This window comes from Chionomys nivalis, chromosome 3, assembly GCF_950005125.1.
Source record: "Chionomys nivalis chromosome 3, mChiNiv1.1, whole genome shotgun sequence".
Taxonomy (NCBI): Eukaryota; Metazoa; Chordata; class Mammalia; order Rodentia; family Cricetidae; genus Chionomys; species Chionomys nivalis.
Window position 1 is genome coordinate 98,055,985 of NC_080088.1, and position 14,805 is coordinate 98,070,789.

Here is a 14,805-nt window from a genome sequence, read left to right on the forward strand (position 1 = left end):
ACCAGCCTAGACTACAGAGCAAGTTCCAAGATGGTCAGGGATAACAGAGAAACCCTGTCTTGAGGAGAAAAAAAAATGGCCAGATCAAAGTCATGCCTTTAATCTCAGCACTCGGGACGCAGAGACAGAGGATCTCTATGAGTTTGAGGCCAGCCTGGTCTACAGAGTGAGTTCCAGAACAGCCAGAACTACACAGAGAAACCCTGTCTCAAAAAAATAAAACAAAAAAGCCATTGGTGTGTGTGCATGTCTGGAAGTGAGATGCCAGCTTCCAGGAATTCGTTCTTTCCTTCCACCAAATGGGAACCAGGGACTGAACTCCATTCCCCAAACGCCCTTACTCACTGAGCCATCATGCCAGCCCAGGCTACAAATCATTTCATCTCTAAGTAATCACGGCCTAATCACTGCCTTGACATCTTTGATGTGTCTCTCCTAGGAAAGCCATCACCCAGCCCCAAATGAGCATAATGTCTACCTTTCTCATCAGTTAAAGCAGATCAGACAGCAGGAGCAAAGCCTCCACCCTCTCTCTCCCATGTCTCTATAATACTTTCTTATGCATGCCTGCCTCAGTATCCCCAGTGGAGGCCACCTCTCCTGGGGAGAGAAGGGCTTCTCAGCTGAAGATTCAAATGACCGCACCTGCAGGTCAAATCCCAGTCACGCTTACTCCGCACCCAGACACAGCCACTTCCTCTTGGTTATGAGGAAATGAAAGAAGAGTTGAATGAAGGACACGTTCTCAGACTCTTACGACACCCGGAAACTTGAGGACAAGGAACAGATGGAGTTTCATTAAAGAAATGGTCCCCGGCATGTCCTTGGATCACACTCACAGAACAGTGTCTATTGGGGTCTGGGGCGGGGGGGGGGGGGGGCTCAGCAGTGAAGAGCACACCCTGCTCTTCCAGAGAACCCAAGTTTGGTTCCAAGTACCCACACGGAGCAGCTCACAACCATCTGTAACTCCAGTTTCAGGGGACACAATGCCCAGTTCTGGCCTCAGCAGGCTGCTCTTGAATCCCCCATGTGGTAGCTCACCACCATCTGGGACATTATTCCCAGGGGATCTGATGCCGTCTGCTGACGTTGCGTACACACAGCACAACAGGGCACACAGACACCCAAGGCAGGCAAAATACCCCCCCCCACACACATTTTTAAATGTTTTCAAAAATAACTTTACCATTTATTTATTTATTTATTTGGTTTTTCGAGAGAGGGTTTCTCCAGCACTGGCTGTCCTAGAACTCTCTCTGTGAAGACCAGGCTGGCCTCTAACTCACAGAGATCCTCCTGTCTCTACCTTCCGAGTGCTGGGATTAAAGATGTGCACCAACACCGCCCAACCCATTAATTTATTTTTATAGAGGGGGATACATATATGGAGGTCGGACAGAAAAACTTGCAGCAGTGAGTCCTCTTCTACCGTGGGGTGCTGGGGACTGAACTCAGGCCATCACGCTGCACTATGAGAGCCTTTATCTGCTCAGCAGTCTCACCAGCCTCTAATTTTTTTTTCTAAGACAGGGTTTCTCCCTGTAGCCCTGGCTGTCCTAGAGTACATTCGGTAGACCAGGCTGGTCTCAAATTCAGAGATCTGCCTGCCTCTCCTACCCGAGTGCTGGGACAAAAGGCAAGCACCACCACCAACAGCCTTCAAAAATATATTTCTTTTGAGAAACAGTACCTACTGAACACATGCTAGACATATGACACATGAAAACTAGCCATCCCTAAGATCCTAAAAAACAAAGAATGTATGCATGCATTTACATATAAGCTAAAGATAATTTGAGGCAGTATGATTGGCAGGAGTAAGATCAGGTGGGATGGGAAATGGACCACCTGACCGATCCCTGAGTTCTTCCCAACAGTTCTGCTCTGACAGCACACTGCGGTAGTACACATGTGGGATCCAAGTACCCAGAAAGCTAAAGTAAGGAGATAAGATAGTTCCAGGCCAACCTGGGCTACAGTGTGAGACATCCTGCCATCTCCCTCCTTGCTAAAAAACACAGAAAACTGAGACCAATGAGACGGTTCAGCGAGCACAGGAGTTTGCCACAAAGTCCGAGAGCCTGAATTTAATGGCCAGACCCCACACGGTGTCCCATAAAGTTGTCCTCTGCCCTCCACATGTACACAAGTGTTCACTCATGCATGCATGCGCGCGCGCGCACACACACGCGCGCACGCGCACACACACACACACACACACACACACACACACCTTCACTCTAAAAGAAATTTCCAAATCATAATTTTGTCTCTGAATTCTTCAATGCAGGCCAAAACAGAACCCAGAAACAAGAAGTCTAATTCTCAGCCTGGTATTTTACTCTTCTATCTGGTTTCTAAAAATTATTCTAAAAAACTGTGTTGGGGCCGGGCAGTGGTGGCACACGCCTTTAATCCCAGCCCTCGGGAGGCAGAGGCAGACGGATCTTTGTGAGTTCTAAGTCAGCCTGGTCTATGGAGTGAGTTCCAGGACAGGCTACAAAACTTCAGAAAGTAACTCTATTTCAATAAAAAACAAGCTGGTTGTGGTGGAACACTCTAGTAAGATTTGCTGAAGGAGGCAGAGGCAGGAGGATTATGAGTTTGAGGCCAGCCTGGGCTACACATTTTTTTAAAAAAAGAAAAAAAAAACAAAAAAGGAAAAAAACTGCCGGGCGGTGGTGGCGCATGCCTTTAATCCCAGCACTTGGGAGGCAGAGGCAGGCGGATCTCTGTGAGTTCGAGACCAGCCTGGTCTACAAGAGCTAGTTCCAGGAAAGGCTCCAAAACCACAGAGAAACCCTGTCTCGAAAAACCAAAAAAAAAAAAAAAAAAAAGGAAAAAAACTGGACTAGTGTCTGTGTGTGTGTGTGTGTGTGTGTTGAAGTCAGAGGACAGTGTGCAGGCTGTTAGTTTGCCAGCAAGTACCTTTGCCAGCTGAGCCATCTCCCCTACCTGATGTATTGTTACCTCCCCAGCCTTTGCACCTGTCACACTTCCAGACAACACTTGAGGTCCAAGGACTTTCCTAAGTAGACCAAGAGTCTACCTTGCTCTAAATATACTGTAGACACCTAGTATCATGTGGCAACACACGTTTGTAATCCCAGTATTTGGAAGATGGAGACTGGCTCACTCGGCCGGCCGTTTAAGACCAGCCTTGCATGATACCCCATCTCAAGAAGTTTGGAGACATCAGTCTTATGCTAGGTGTGGTGTTTGAAAGAAAATGTCCCCCAAAGAGAATGGCACTAGGAGGTGTGGCCTTGTTGGAGGAAGTGTGTCACTGAGGGATGGGCTTAGAGGTCTCCTAAGCCCAAGCTATGCTCAGTGTGGTATACAGTTTACTTCCTGTTGCCTTCGGATCAAGATGCAGAACTCTTTTCCAACACCATGTCTGCCAGCATGCTGCCCTGTCCCACCCTGATAATGGGCTAAACCTTTGAAACTGTAAACCATCCCAGCTAAATGTTTTCCTTTATAAGAGTCACCATCATTGTGTGTCTTCACAGCAATAGAAACCCTAAGACACCAGGGAAGCATTCTGCTACTAAACTACTGCTCCAACCCAAGCCAAGCCATTTGAGCTCCTCCCTTCAGTGTGACACCTCCACCAGCTGCTGTATTGGAGCATCTTCCTCTAGGTCTATGCCTAACAACTGCAGCCGCAAGCAAATTTTCATTTGATCCATTAAAGTTGAGTATCATTTTAGTTTGCTAGAAAAGCGGAGATGCTGCTGGGCCTGGTGGTCATGCCTGGAGTCCTAGCACTTGGGAGATAGAAACAAAAGGATCAGGAACTCAAGGTTGTCCTCAGTTATGCAAGATCAAGGCCAGCTGGGCTAAGATGCTATTTCAAACAAAAAAGGAAAGGATTGCCTTTTATACATGACACTAGGAAAGTAGCTCAGCAGTAGAGCACTTGCAAGGCACTGGATTCAACCCCCAGTCTCACAAAAGTAAAGACTGGGCAAAGTGGGTAGTCAGTAGGCTAGAATAGAAGAAACAGCTCTTCTCACTGGAGGTGGAACTGAAGAGCAAAAACTGACTAGGGAGAGTAAAAACCCAAGAGATGCCGAGACAGCTCTTCCCGATTCCTGAGACAAGAGGAAATCCCAGCCACCCCTTCTGAGGCCATCATCTCCCAAAGGATCTCCTCTCAGAACCCACAACTCTACATTCCCCAAATGCTACTCCACACACCTTGGTGACCACCCAGAACTACAATTTTGACAACCTAATTGGGGCATATTTTTTCTGCTTTGACCTTACTAGCTACAGGGATTTTAAGGCTTGTTTTCTTTCATGTGTGTGTATCTGAGTATACGGCGCATTTGCACAGGTGTCTATGGAGGCCAGAGGAGGACATCTGATCTGGAACTGAAGGTTCATGTGGATCCCAGCAACTATATTATGAGCCACCTGATGTGGGTGCTGGGATCTGAAATCAGGTTCTCTGGATGCGCTCCTACCTAGCGCTCCTACCTAGCGCTCCTACCTAGCGCTCCTACCTAGCGCTCCTACCTAGCGCTCCTACCTAGCGCTCCTACCTAGCGCTCCTACCTAGCGCTCCTACCTAGCGCTCCTACCTAGCGCTCCTACCTAGCGCTCCTACCTAGCGCTCCTACCTAGCGCTCCTACCTAGCGCTCCTACCTAGCGCTCCTACCTAGCGCTCCTACCTAGCGCTCCTACCTAGCGCTCCTACCTAGCGCTCCTACCTAGCGCTCCTACCTAGCGCTCCTACCTAGCGCTCCTACCTAGCGCTCCTACCTAGCGCTCCTATTTCTCTAGCCCCTGTAAATTTGTGTATCACTGTTTTGATTCCACGTTTTAGTATGTGCATTCCTGCTACCCATGGGGGTCAGAAGGGCTTATCAGATCCCCTGCAACTGGAGCTATAGATGGTTGAGAAAACTGGGAACTGAGCGCCTAGTCTTCTACAAGAGCAATAGCGCTCTTAATTGCTGAGCCATCATTTGGGTTTTATTTTTTTGAAAACAGGGTCTCTTCAGGGACCATTGGCTGTCTTAGAACTCACTCAGTAGACCAGGCTGGCCTCGAACTCAGATCTGCCTGCCTCTGCCTCCCAAGGGCTGGGATTAAAAGGTGTGAACCACAACCACAACCCTGGTTTGTCTTTAATAGTCATTCATATCCTAGAAAGAGCTCCAGCTTTCTATAAAGCTAAGGATAACCTTGAACTCCTAATCCTCTTGTCTCTACCTCCAAGTGTTGAGTTGAGATGCCTGAGCCACCCCTCCTGGGGCTTTGGACAGATAGCTTTCTGTCTGCTGACCTTAGAACAGAGCAAGCAGTTTCTTTTCACCCTTACCCCATGGCAATCAGATCCCTGGAGCCAGTGCTAGAAAATTCCATACCCTACAGAAGTCAGTCTGACCGGGCAGTGATGGCACATGCCTTTAATTCCAGCATGTGGGAGGCAGAGTCAGGTGGATCTCCGAGTTTAAGGCCAGCCTGATCTACAGGGCAAGTGCCAAAGTGCCAGGACAGCCTCCAAAGCTAGAAAGAAACTGTCTCAAAAAAAAAAAAAAAAAAATGACAGTCTGACTGGGCCTACCCAGGTCTTTCAACAGCCCGTCTCCGTATTGATCTCCTTGGAGTCACATCCTGCAGCTACTCCCGGATAGATATATTGCTAACGCAGGAAGTACTCGTCCAGGAATGTCTTAGTCTCCATCCAAGATGGCTTCTCAGCAGATTCCAGCTATAGATTTCACTATTGGCATATTCACGATAGGGGGCAGTCTAGTTCACCCTTCCCCCAGGCAACCATCCCCAATCTCACACTCCCCATCAGATACAGGCTCTAAACCACATTCAGAACTGATCTTTTACTGTGAAAGGGATACAACACGGGAGGTGCTGTGACACTTCCTGGTGACACCAAGGACTATAGCAGCCAGAGTCAGGAACGCCACTGTGGCTAGGCCTAAGCCAAGAGCCACAGAGGTTTGAGCAGAAGAGGTCCAGCCCTCCACAGCCTGGTCGCTTGCCTTTCCCAGGAAGATCAGGGGCCCTACAGTGACATCAGCTTCATCTGTCACTGTAAAAGAACAGGACATGGGAAAGGTTTTGGTTTGTTTTTTTGCTTGATGCTGGACAATCATAAAGTCTTCAAGAATGCTAACCAAGAGCCTTGATTAGCCAAGAGCTCACACATGGGAGCTCCTCATTGGGGGATTCTAGGCAGGGGCTCTACCACTGAGTCACACCCCAGCCCCTCACTGGGGGATTCTAGACAGGGGCTCTATCACTGAGCCACACCGCAACCCCTCACTGGGGGATTCTAGGCAGGGGCTCTACCACTGAGCCACACCCCAGCCCCTCACTGGGGGATTCTATGCCAAGTACTACTAAACCTTTCTCCCAGCCTTTCATGTTTGGTTTCTTAAGACAGGGTTTCTCCTCTGTAGCCCAGGCTGTCCTTGAACTGTGACTTCTCCTGTCTTAGCTTCCCCAGGACTGGGAGGACAGACGTGAGCCATCGCTCTCAGCTCTCAAGTTGAGTAATATTTCCTAAGTATCATTTTACGCTGCCTCAGGGGACTGAATGAGGTGTCACCTGACCAGCCACAATATTCTGCCTGCTGCCCAATAACGTATTGGGAAAAAATCGAAGGGTGGCAGAGCTACTTCAGAAACAACTAAAAGAGGCTCAGCACCCTCCCACCTGAAAGTTGAGATATTATCGAGTCCCAGAAGACATTCCCTAGGTCACCCATCGTGATGGAGAAAGAGGAAGCAGCGACAGCAGGTGCCTTAAGAGGAAGAGGAATAAATAGCTCGTGTCTGACATACCATGCCTGCGGTTTCTAGGAGCCACTGCGTGGGCCCGGGGCCTCGAATATCTGGAACTGCTACAGTCGCCCTTGGTGCAGCAGTCACAGACGTCAGCATCGCCCTCTACTGGCAGCCAGCTGAGGGGCGGAACAGGCAGAGCTGATTAGAACAGAAGCATCAGACATTGAGAGGGTCTGAGGGTCCCCACACCTGGTCTCCTCACCTCTTGGAAGTCCTGTTGAAGGAGCAAGCTTTGTTGAGCTTATCTGGGGTCTGGTTGGCTGGAGTGACTTTAAGATGGCAGGTGATGTAGATCTGAAAGAGAGTCACGAGCAGGCTGAGTTTTAGAAGTGCCAATGACTTTGAAAAAATTTGTAGGAAGCCAAGTGTGGTGGTGCAGCACTCAGGAGGCAGAGGCAGGAAGATCTGAGTTTGAGGCCAGCCTGTTCTACAGAGCGAGTTCCAGTACAGCCAGGGCTACGCAGAGAAACCCTGCTGGTGGGGGTTGGGTGGGAATAGTAGCTGCTTTTTTCAGAGGACCTGAGTTTCATTCCCGCCACCCGCATGGCTGGAATCTCTTTTGCCCTCTGCAGGCATTGCATGATGTTTACAGACATGCACTCAGGCATGCACACACGCAGGTTTTTTTTTTTCCCTGAGTAAAATAAGTTTTAAAGATGGTGGAGGGGAGCCGGCTCATTGGGCAAAGGTGTTTGCCACCAAGACTAATGACCCAAGTTTGATCCCTGGAATCTACACAGTGGAAGGACATAACCAAATTTCACTAGTTGTCCATATACACACATACACACACCATTGCAAAAAGCTTAATTAAGCCATGTGCATAGCCTACATCTTTTAATCCAGGCAGAGGCAGGTAGATCTGTGCGTTCATGACCAGCCTAGTCTACATAAGTGAGCCCCAAGCTAACCAGGATACACAATAAGATCCTGTCTCAGAAACAAAAGGCAAAACAAGAGGTATAACTAGAATAACTGATTCTTGTTTGTGGATTGTGTGCTGGGGCGCAAGCCCAGAGCCTATTGTATCTTCAAAAGCACTGCTATGGAGTTCTGTGCACAGCCTAGCTCTTGCCTTTGACGCAGCTCCATAGCCCAGGCACAGCGGGTCCTGGAAACCAAACTCCATCCTCCACAAGATCTCTCAGCTGCTGAGCTATCCACCTCTTCAGCCGTGGGGGATTTTCTGGGGGAACACAGGTCTTTCGTTTGCCTTGACTGGTCTAGAACTCCCTACATAAATCAGCCTGGTCTCAGATTCACCTACCTCTCTCTCCAGAGTGCTGGGATTAAAGTGAGTGTGTGCCTTTAATGCCTTACACAATTATTTAGGGCTTTTTTTATTACAGTGTGTGTTTTGTCTGCATGTATGCATGCTTGTTATCTGAAGCATAACTTCAAAAGACTGTTGGATGTCCTAGAAGTGGAGTTACAGGTAGTGAGCCACCATGTGGGTATACTAGGAATCAAAACCAGGTCCTCTGAAAGAGTAGCAATTTTTAAGACGACTTAATTTTATTTTATGTGTATTGGTGTTTTACCTGCATTGATGTGTGAGTGTCAGATCCCCTGAAAGTAGAGTTACAGACAGTTGTGGGCTGCCTTGTGGGTGCTGGGAATTGAATCCAGGTCCTCTGGAAGAGTAGCCAGTGCTTTTAAACTTCTGAGCCAGCTCTCCAGCCCTACAGCCAGTACTCTTTAACCAAACCATCTCTCCAGCTCCTATTTTATCCAGTTCAAGTTTAAACCCCACATCCCTTACCTGTGAGGGCCTCTCTGAGCCCACAGCTTCATCTGCTTGTTACTTTCTATTTCTAGCAAGGTTAAGTCATTGGCTTAAGGAAGGACTTTGGTAACAGCAGGAAAACATGAAGCCAGACTAGAGGCTCAGGCTTATGCCTGGCTGTGGAAAGTGTCATTACCATATTCCTAGAGCTGTTGGTAAAATGGAATACATCCACCGTGAACTGGAGAGTCTCCGGACGGGGTCGAGGGGCTTGAAATGCAGAAAAGCTTTCAGACAGCCCATCCACAAGGCAGCTTGGAAGAAGAGGGAAGAATGGAGAGTTAGCTTAGATCATCTTATTACCGAAGTTCCCTGGAAGCCAGGCGTCTTTGTTTGCTTTCTGTTGCTGTGATAAAAACCGACCAACATGAACGTGGGGAGCGAAGTGTTTGTTCGGCTCACAGATGACAAGGGGCCTGAAAACCCAAAGGAAGGGCGGACCCAAAAGGGAGTCATGGAAGGCTTGCTCAGCTACACTTCTATAGCCCAGGCCTACCTGCACCATTGCCTGGCTCCGCCCAATTAGGAATCACCAAACCGCCCACAGACCCATCTGGAGTTACTTCAACTGGGACTCCCTCTTCTCAGGTGAATCAAGCCGATAATATCAACCATAAAAAGTGGCTCACACTTGTATCCCAAGACTCCAAAGACTAAGGGTTTGTTTTTTTTTTTTTTTTTTAAAGATTTCAAAGTAGAAGAGAACTTAGCTGTGAGGGGAAAACGGCATCAGGAGTGGGGAGCAGGAGAAGGTAATGATGGGGCTGGAGAGATGGCTCAGCGGTTAAGAGCACTGGCTGCTCTTCCAGAGTTCCCGAGTTCAATTCCCAGCAACCACATGGAGGTTCACAACCATCTATAACAAAATCTGATGTCCTCTTCTGATGTGCAGACATACATGCAGATAGAACACTGCATACACAATAAATATTTAAAACAGAGAGAAGGTAATGAGGGTGAATCTGATCAAAATTCACCATATGAGAAGGTCATAGTGCATCCAATTCATATAATATATGCTAGTAAAATACTTAAAACCAAGCGGGAATAAAATGACTCCCTAGCAAGGCGGTCAGGTCTCACCCATGGAAGTCCACAATGGTGTGAGAGGGAGAGCCATTCTGGTCCGGCGAAGGTGTGGCCACACAGTGGTCCACAAACAGCTGCAATGGCGGGTGGCTTCCAGTCTGGACTTCTGCCTGGAGGTGGGCTACCTCCCCCAGGTGGAAGGTGGGGGATGATTTCTCAGTGTTCCAGTTCTCTGAAGGGACAGAGACAGGGGCTGGAGACTGCCCAGAGGTATCCACATCCCCCACCTCCTACTCCTCCAGCCCCGAGACTCACCCTCCATCAGGCGGAGAGAGAAAGCCAGCTTCTCCTCTGAGGACACAGTGGCGCTGAAGGGAACCCAGGTAGGCCAGATAGCGTGACTGCTCACATTGCCCTGCCTGTGAGAAAGACTTCAGCTGCTCCCACGTACCTCCATCCTGGCCCAGTTTGTGGGGTTGGGGGTTGACTCTTTAGGACCAGCGTTCTCAGATGGATCAACTAGGTAGCCAGGTCAAAGTCCCCAAAGGTTGGGCCCATTCCTTAACCCCTCTCTGCCTGTACTTGAACACAGCCAGACACTCCAACCATAGGGACAGAGACCAAAGCATGGAAAAGACAGGTCTGAGGGTAGAAGCTCCGTTAGCAAGCTGAAATCTGGTCTGTCAACTTAGGCCCTGGTGAAGGAAACAGAAGCTGGAAGTGGCAGGAACCCATCACTCGGGAGGCTGAGGTGAGAACGAGAGTGTCCCATTCTGGCTCCATTTCAAAAACAGGTGGGGTGGGGATGTAGCAGATAAGAGAGCTTGTCTAACACACGTGGCCCTGGGTTCCATCCTGGCACATCATAGACCATGTGTGGTAGTGCGTACAATGGTAACACACACATTTAACCCCAGTAGCCATACTAGTTGCTATAGAAACCAGGTGGTGCATGCCTTTAATCCCAGAACTAGAGGACTGTAGAACAGGAGGCAGCTCTCAGTCTCATTCTGAGATTCCTGGAGGCAGGATAGCCACTTCAGACTGAGGAAGAGGTAAGAGCCAGTGGCTGGCTGTTTTGCTTTTCTGACCTTAAGGTTGAACCCAATTTCTGTCCAAGTTTTTGTTTATTTGGTTGGTTGGTTTTTCGAGGCAGGGTTTTCCTGTAGTTTTGAAGCCTGTCCTGGAACTTTATGTAGACCAGGCTGACCTCGAACTCACAGAGATCCACCTGCCTCTGTCTCCTGAGTGCTGGGATTAAAGGTGTGCACCACCACCGCCTGGCATCTGAGTTTTTATTATGCTTCAGACAACCACTGGACACAATGACGTGTCCCAGTCTAGAGCCCCCAGGACATCTGAGCTGGACATGTTTTGCTGTGATTTGTTGTTTTGAGACAAGGTTTTACTATGTAGCCCTAGCTCAGGCTGGCCTGGAACTCTAAGGAGACCAGGCTGGCTCCAAATCAGAGATCCTCCTGCCTCTACCTCTTGAGTGATGGGATTAAAAAATGTATCCCTCCACGCATGATTTTTAAATAAATTCATGACTTTGTGGTGGGTTATATTATATCCATGGTTACTGTGGGGCCCACGTAGGTCACTGCCCACACAAGTCTGGGAGACACACAAATACAGAGAAAGAGAGAATCAAGCCAGGCATGTGGCCTCCCAGCACTTGAGGCTGAGACAGACCACCGAGTTCAAGGCCAACTAGGCTACAGAATTCCAGGTCACAAAACCAAGTCAGGTCTCCTAGCACACACTATAGCCCAGCATTTAGGGGGTATAGGTGGGAGGGATGAGTTTGAGCTTGGGCTTCATGGAATCTTGTCTCAATTTCATATCTCTCCTCCCAGAAAAAAAAGCAATCAGTCCCTTAGTGTACACCTGGCCTCAGACTCTCAGCAGGTACCATTTATAATAATCACAGCGGCAAGCCATTTCCTCATCAGAGCAACAATGGTTGTCCTACATGCAGGCGGCTTCATCCAACCCAGGGAGGGAGCAACCCATCCCAAACTGACCTGGGGTAGCGGCATTCAATGGGCACCTCCGCTTGGTTAGTCCTCAGGATGGACAGGCCGCCCACAGGGCGGGGATCGTGCATCAGGATGGTTTTGTAGACCAGGGCATCTTCTGTCACCTGAGACAAAGTTGTAAGGTTTTGTTTTTCAAGACAGTATTTCTGTGTAGCCCTGGCTGTCGTGGAGCTCCCTCTGTAGACCAGGCTGGCCTCAAACTCTCTAGAGATTCCTGCCTGCCTCTGCCTGCAGAGTGCTGGGATTAAAAGGTGTGTGCTGCCACCGCCTGGCTGCAAAATTGTAATGCTAACCAGATCCAAACCATACACCCTGGGAATGCTTGCTTGGCCCTTGGCCTAGGAAGGCACACAGACAAAGCTCAGTTCGACCTGCCCTCTGCTGGCCAGTAAAGAAGAGAGCTGGGCTGGAGAGAAGAGCTCAGTCTTAGGGGCATTTGTGTTCAATTCCCAGCACTCACATGGCAGGTCACAACTGTCCACAACCCCAGTTCCAGGGGCTGCAACCCCCTCTCCATGATGTACATACAAGCAAAACACCCACACAGAAAAATTAATTAATTATAATAAATGTAAAGGTAGTGGCTCAAGCCTTTAATCCCAGCACTTGGAAGGTAGAGGCAGGTGGATCTCTATGAGTTTGAGCTAGTTCCAAGACAGGCCCCAAAGCTACAGAGAAACCCTGTCTCAAAAAAACCAAAGAAAGAGAGAAAGTTGAACAGCTGTTGCTAGTTTGATAGATGAGCCCAAATTGGCCTCAAACTCTTGATTCTCCTGCCTCAGCCTCTCAAAAGATAGGATTACTTGAATTACAAACCAAGTTTGATTCCACCGAAGCCTACGTAGGACACCTATGAGCTTGGCGGGGGAGGGAGGGGGCTAATGTACTAAACATGGGTGACCCCAGAGAAGCTGCACCACTGGATGACTTTCCCGTCGCTGTGTGGAATTGCCCCTCCACCCGTCACATACCCTTTGGCATGTTCCTAGACCCTATGCCATGAAGGCAGAATTAGATACAGCTAGCTGTAAGGTGTGGGAGGAAGCGATTGACATCAGGTGGGGAACCAACCTGGCTTTCCAAGGTCTGCCTGCATCTGTGTCCAGGTTCAGCCTCATCCACTGGGTCCTATCGCCCCACTACAGTTAAACTTTTTTTTAAAGCAGGCTTTCGTGGGGCTCAGGCTATCCTTAAACTTGCTACATAGTTCGGGATGATTGGATTCTTAATTATTCTGCCTCTGCCTCCCGATTGCTGGATCACAGGCACACACAGTTTTTGTGTGTGTGTGTATGTGGTGCTGGGGCTCGAACTCAGTGCCAGGTGAGCTCTCTACCAGATGTATAACTGAGCTATGTCTGCAGCCAGTTGAAATGCTTAGGGTCTCAGTTCTATGAGTCAAGGTCGTCATAACATCCTCTGCTCTGTACATCTAATTCAAAGTTGCCCGGCATGATGGGATGCCCCTGTAAACCCGGCCCCCAGGAAAGCTAAGGCCAGGGTTAGAGCTACAAGACCCTCTCTCAAGAACCCCAAGTTCTGGAGGCAGGGACAGAGTGGAGGTATTAGCTCTGTAATGGAGTTGCTTGCCTTGAATGTGCTGGGTTCAATCCCCAGCACGGGTTGTTGATTTTCTCAGTGATTGAGTCCAGGTCTTTAACTTTTGAGGCATGCTCTATGTTGCCCCGTCTGACTTTGAACTTGATATCCTCCTGCCCCAGCCTTCCAGCTACAGGGATTACAACTGCATCTGCCTAGTTCAGAGTTCTGTTTTATTTTGTATAGAGTCAATCATGTAGCCAAGGCTGTCCATAAACTTCCAATTCCCCTTTCTCTACTTCCCAAGTGCTGGAATTTTGGACATGTGTTACCTGGGACCCCAAGTTTTGGCAGGGATTTTTAATGCCTCTAGCAGATGCCTACGCTACCCTCTGCGTTCCTTTCCAACTCCTACCCTGTCACCCTTGCATTCTCTTCGTGGGGAGGGACCACAGACCTTCGGAGGAACCCAGGGTCCAGTGAGTAGGCTGGTCCCAAGAACATAGCTACTTCAATTCCCCCTTCCCCCCCATCCACCAGCTTCCAGCAGCGCCTCCCCCGCTCCCATCCTCCATGGTGACCACTCCCTGTTTACAGTGTAAGGACACCATGCCATCCCTCAGAAGCGACATCACCAGACCACCTCCTAGCGTCCATTCCTCTCACCGAGCTAGGGACGCCCAGCCTCACCTGCACCCTGCTGCTGCATTCGTGCAACTGGGCCTTGAACCTGACCACATCGGTATCCACGGAAACCAGAGGCTGACAGCTTTCTGAGCCAAGGGTGAGGTGCCCAGGCTCTACGAGCTTCCCGGTGCCAAAAAGGTCTCTATTGACGGTCACCACGAGCTCAGCTTCCAGACACTCCACCTCCACGGATGATGGAGGCGTCACTGGGTTCGCAGTTCCACCGGGCAAGAGCCACTGAGGCAGGGCACAGCACAGCTCCGTGCCCCCGCACAGCACGAGGCAGAGGAAGAGAGGATAGCGGTAGCTAGGCCCCATGTTGCTGCCTGAATTAAGGCTGGGTGCAGAGTAAGAAGCAGACTACCCAGGCATCTTATATCCCTGGAGGCCCACCCTCCCACCTGAATTCTCTCGATGGCCCTCAGTCTCGGGTGGAGCCCATCAGCAAGCAACTCAACGAACTTCAAGCAACCCTCAAACCTCACCTGGACCAAGAATTAGGATCTGGTTGTAGTTTGAAGATACCCCCATGTGATTCCTAGTCAAGGCTTTTGTTTATTGGGTTGGTTTGGGTTTTGTGTTGTTGCTATTTTATTTTATTTGTGGTGGGATTTGTTTTGGGGTTTTGGGATTATTGTTTGTTTGTTTGTTTTTTTCTGAGACAGGTTTCACAGTGTAGCAGCTATGGCTGTCCTGGAGCTCGCTCCACAGACCAGACTGGCCTTGAACTCAGACATCTGCCTGCCTCTGCCTCCCAAGTGCTGCTTTTGCCACCACACCAGGCTCCTATTCATGTTTTAATTCTTTTCCCTGTGGAACTGGACACAGTTTCCTAAAAGCAAATAAGCGAAGCCAATGCTCTTCCACGGAGCTGGACCCCCAGGCCCCTCTGGGGG

At 49.3% G+C, this 14,805-nt stretch overlaps 1 protein-coding gene across 1 annotated transcript; it reads right to left on the bottom strand.

Moving 5' to 3' along the window:
- Positions 1-5,853: 5,853 nt before the first annotated feature.
- Positions 5,854-14,245, bottom strand: LOC130871910 (zona pellucida sperm-binding protein 3-like). The gene is made up of 8 exons (XM_057765619.1): positions 13,913-14,245; positions 11,669-11,787; positions 9,957-10,060; positions 9,696-9,873; positions 8,749-8,866; positions 7,029-7,120; positions 6,824-6,942; positions 5,854-6,068 (listed from the first exon to the last, which is right to left on the bottom strand). The coding sequence occupies exons 1-8, from the start codon at positions 14,225-14,227 to the stop codon at positions 5,857-5,859; spliced, it is 1,257 nt and encodes a 418-aa protein (XP_057621602.1). The 5' UTR covers positions 14,228-14,245; the 3' UTR covers positions 5,854-5,856.
- Between the last annotated feature and the right edge of the window lie 560 nt (positions 14,246-14,805).

What these genes read in the sequence shown, in the direction of transcription:
- LOC130871910 (XM_057765619.1), bottom strand. Translation starts at nt 14,227, where the DNA reads ATGGGGCCTAGCTACCGCTATCCTCTCTTCCTCTGCCTCGTGCTGTGC. An exon ending in CTCTCTCCGCCTGATGGAGG is followed by an intron (nt 9,874 to 9,956) that starts GTGAGTCTCGGG and finishes CTGTCCCTTCAG; the next exon opens with AGAACTGGAACACTGAGAAA. An exon ending in TTCAACAGGACTTCCAAGAG is followed by an intron (nt 6,943 to 7,028) that starts GTGAGGAGACCA and finishes TCCGCCCCTCAG; the next exon opens with CTGGCTGCCAGTAGAGGGCG.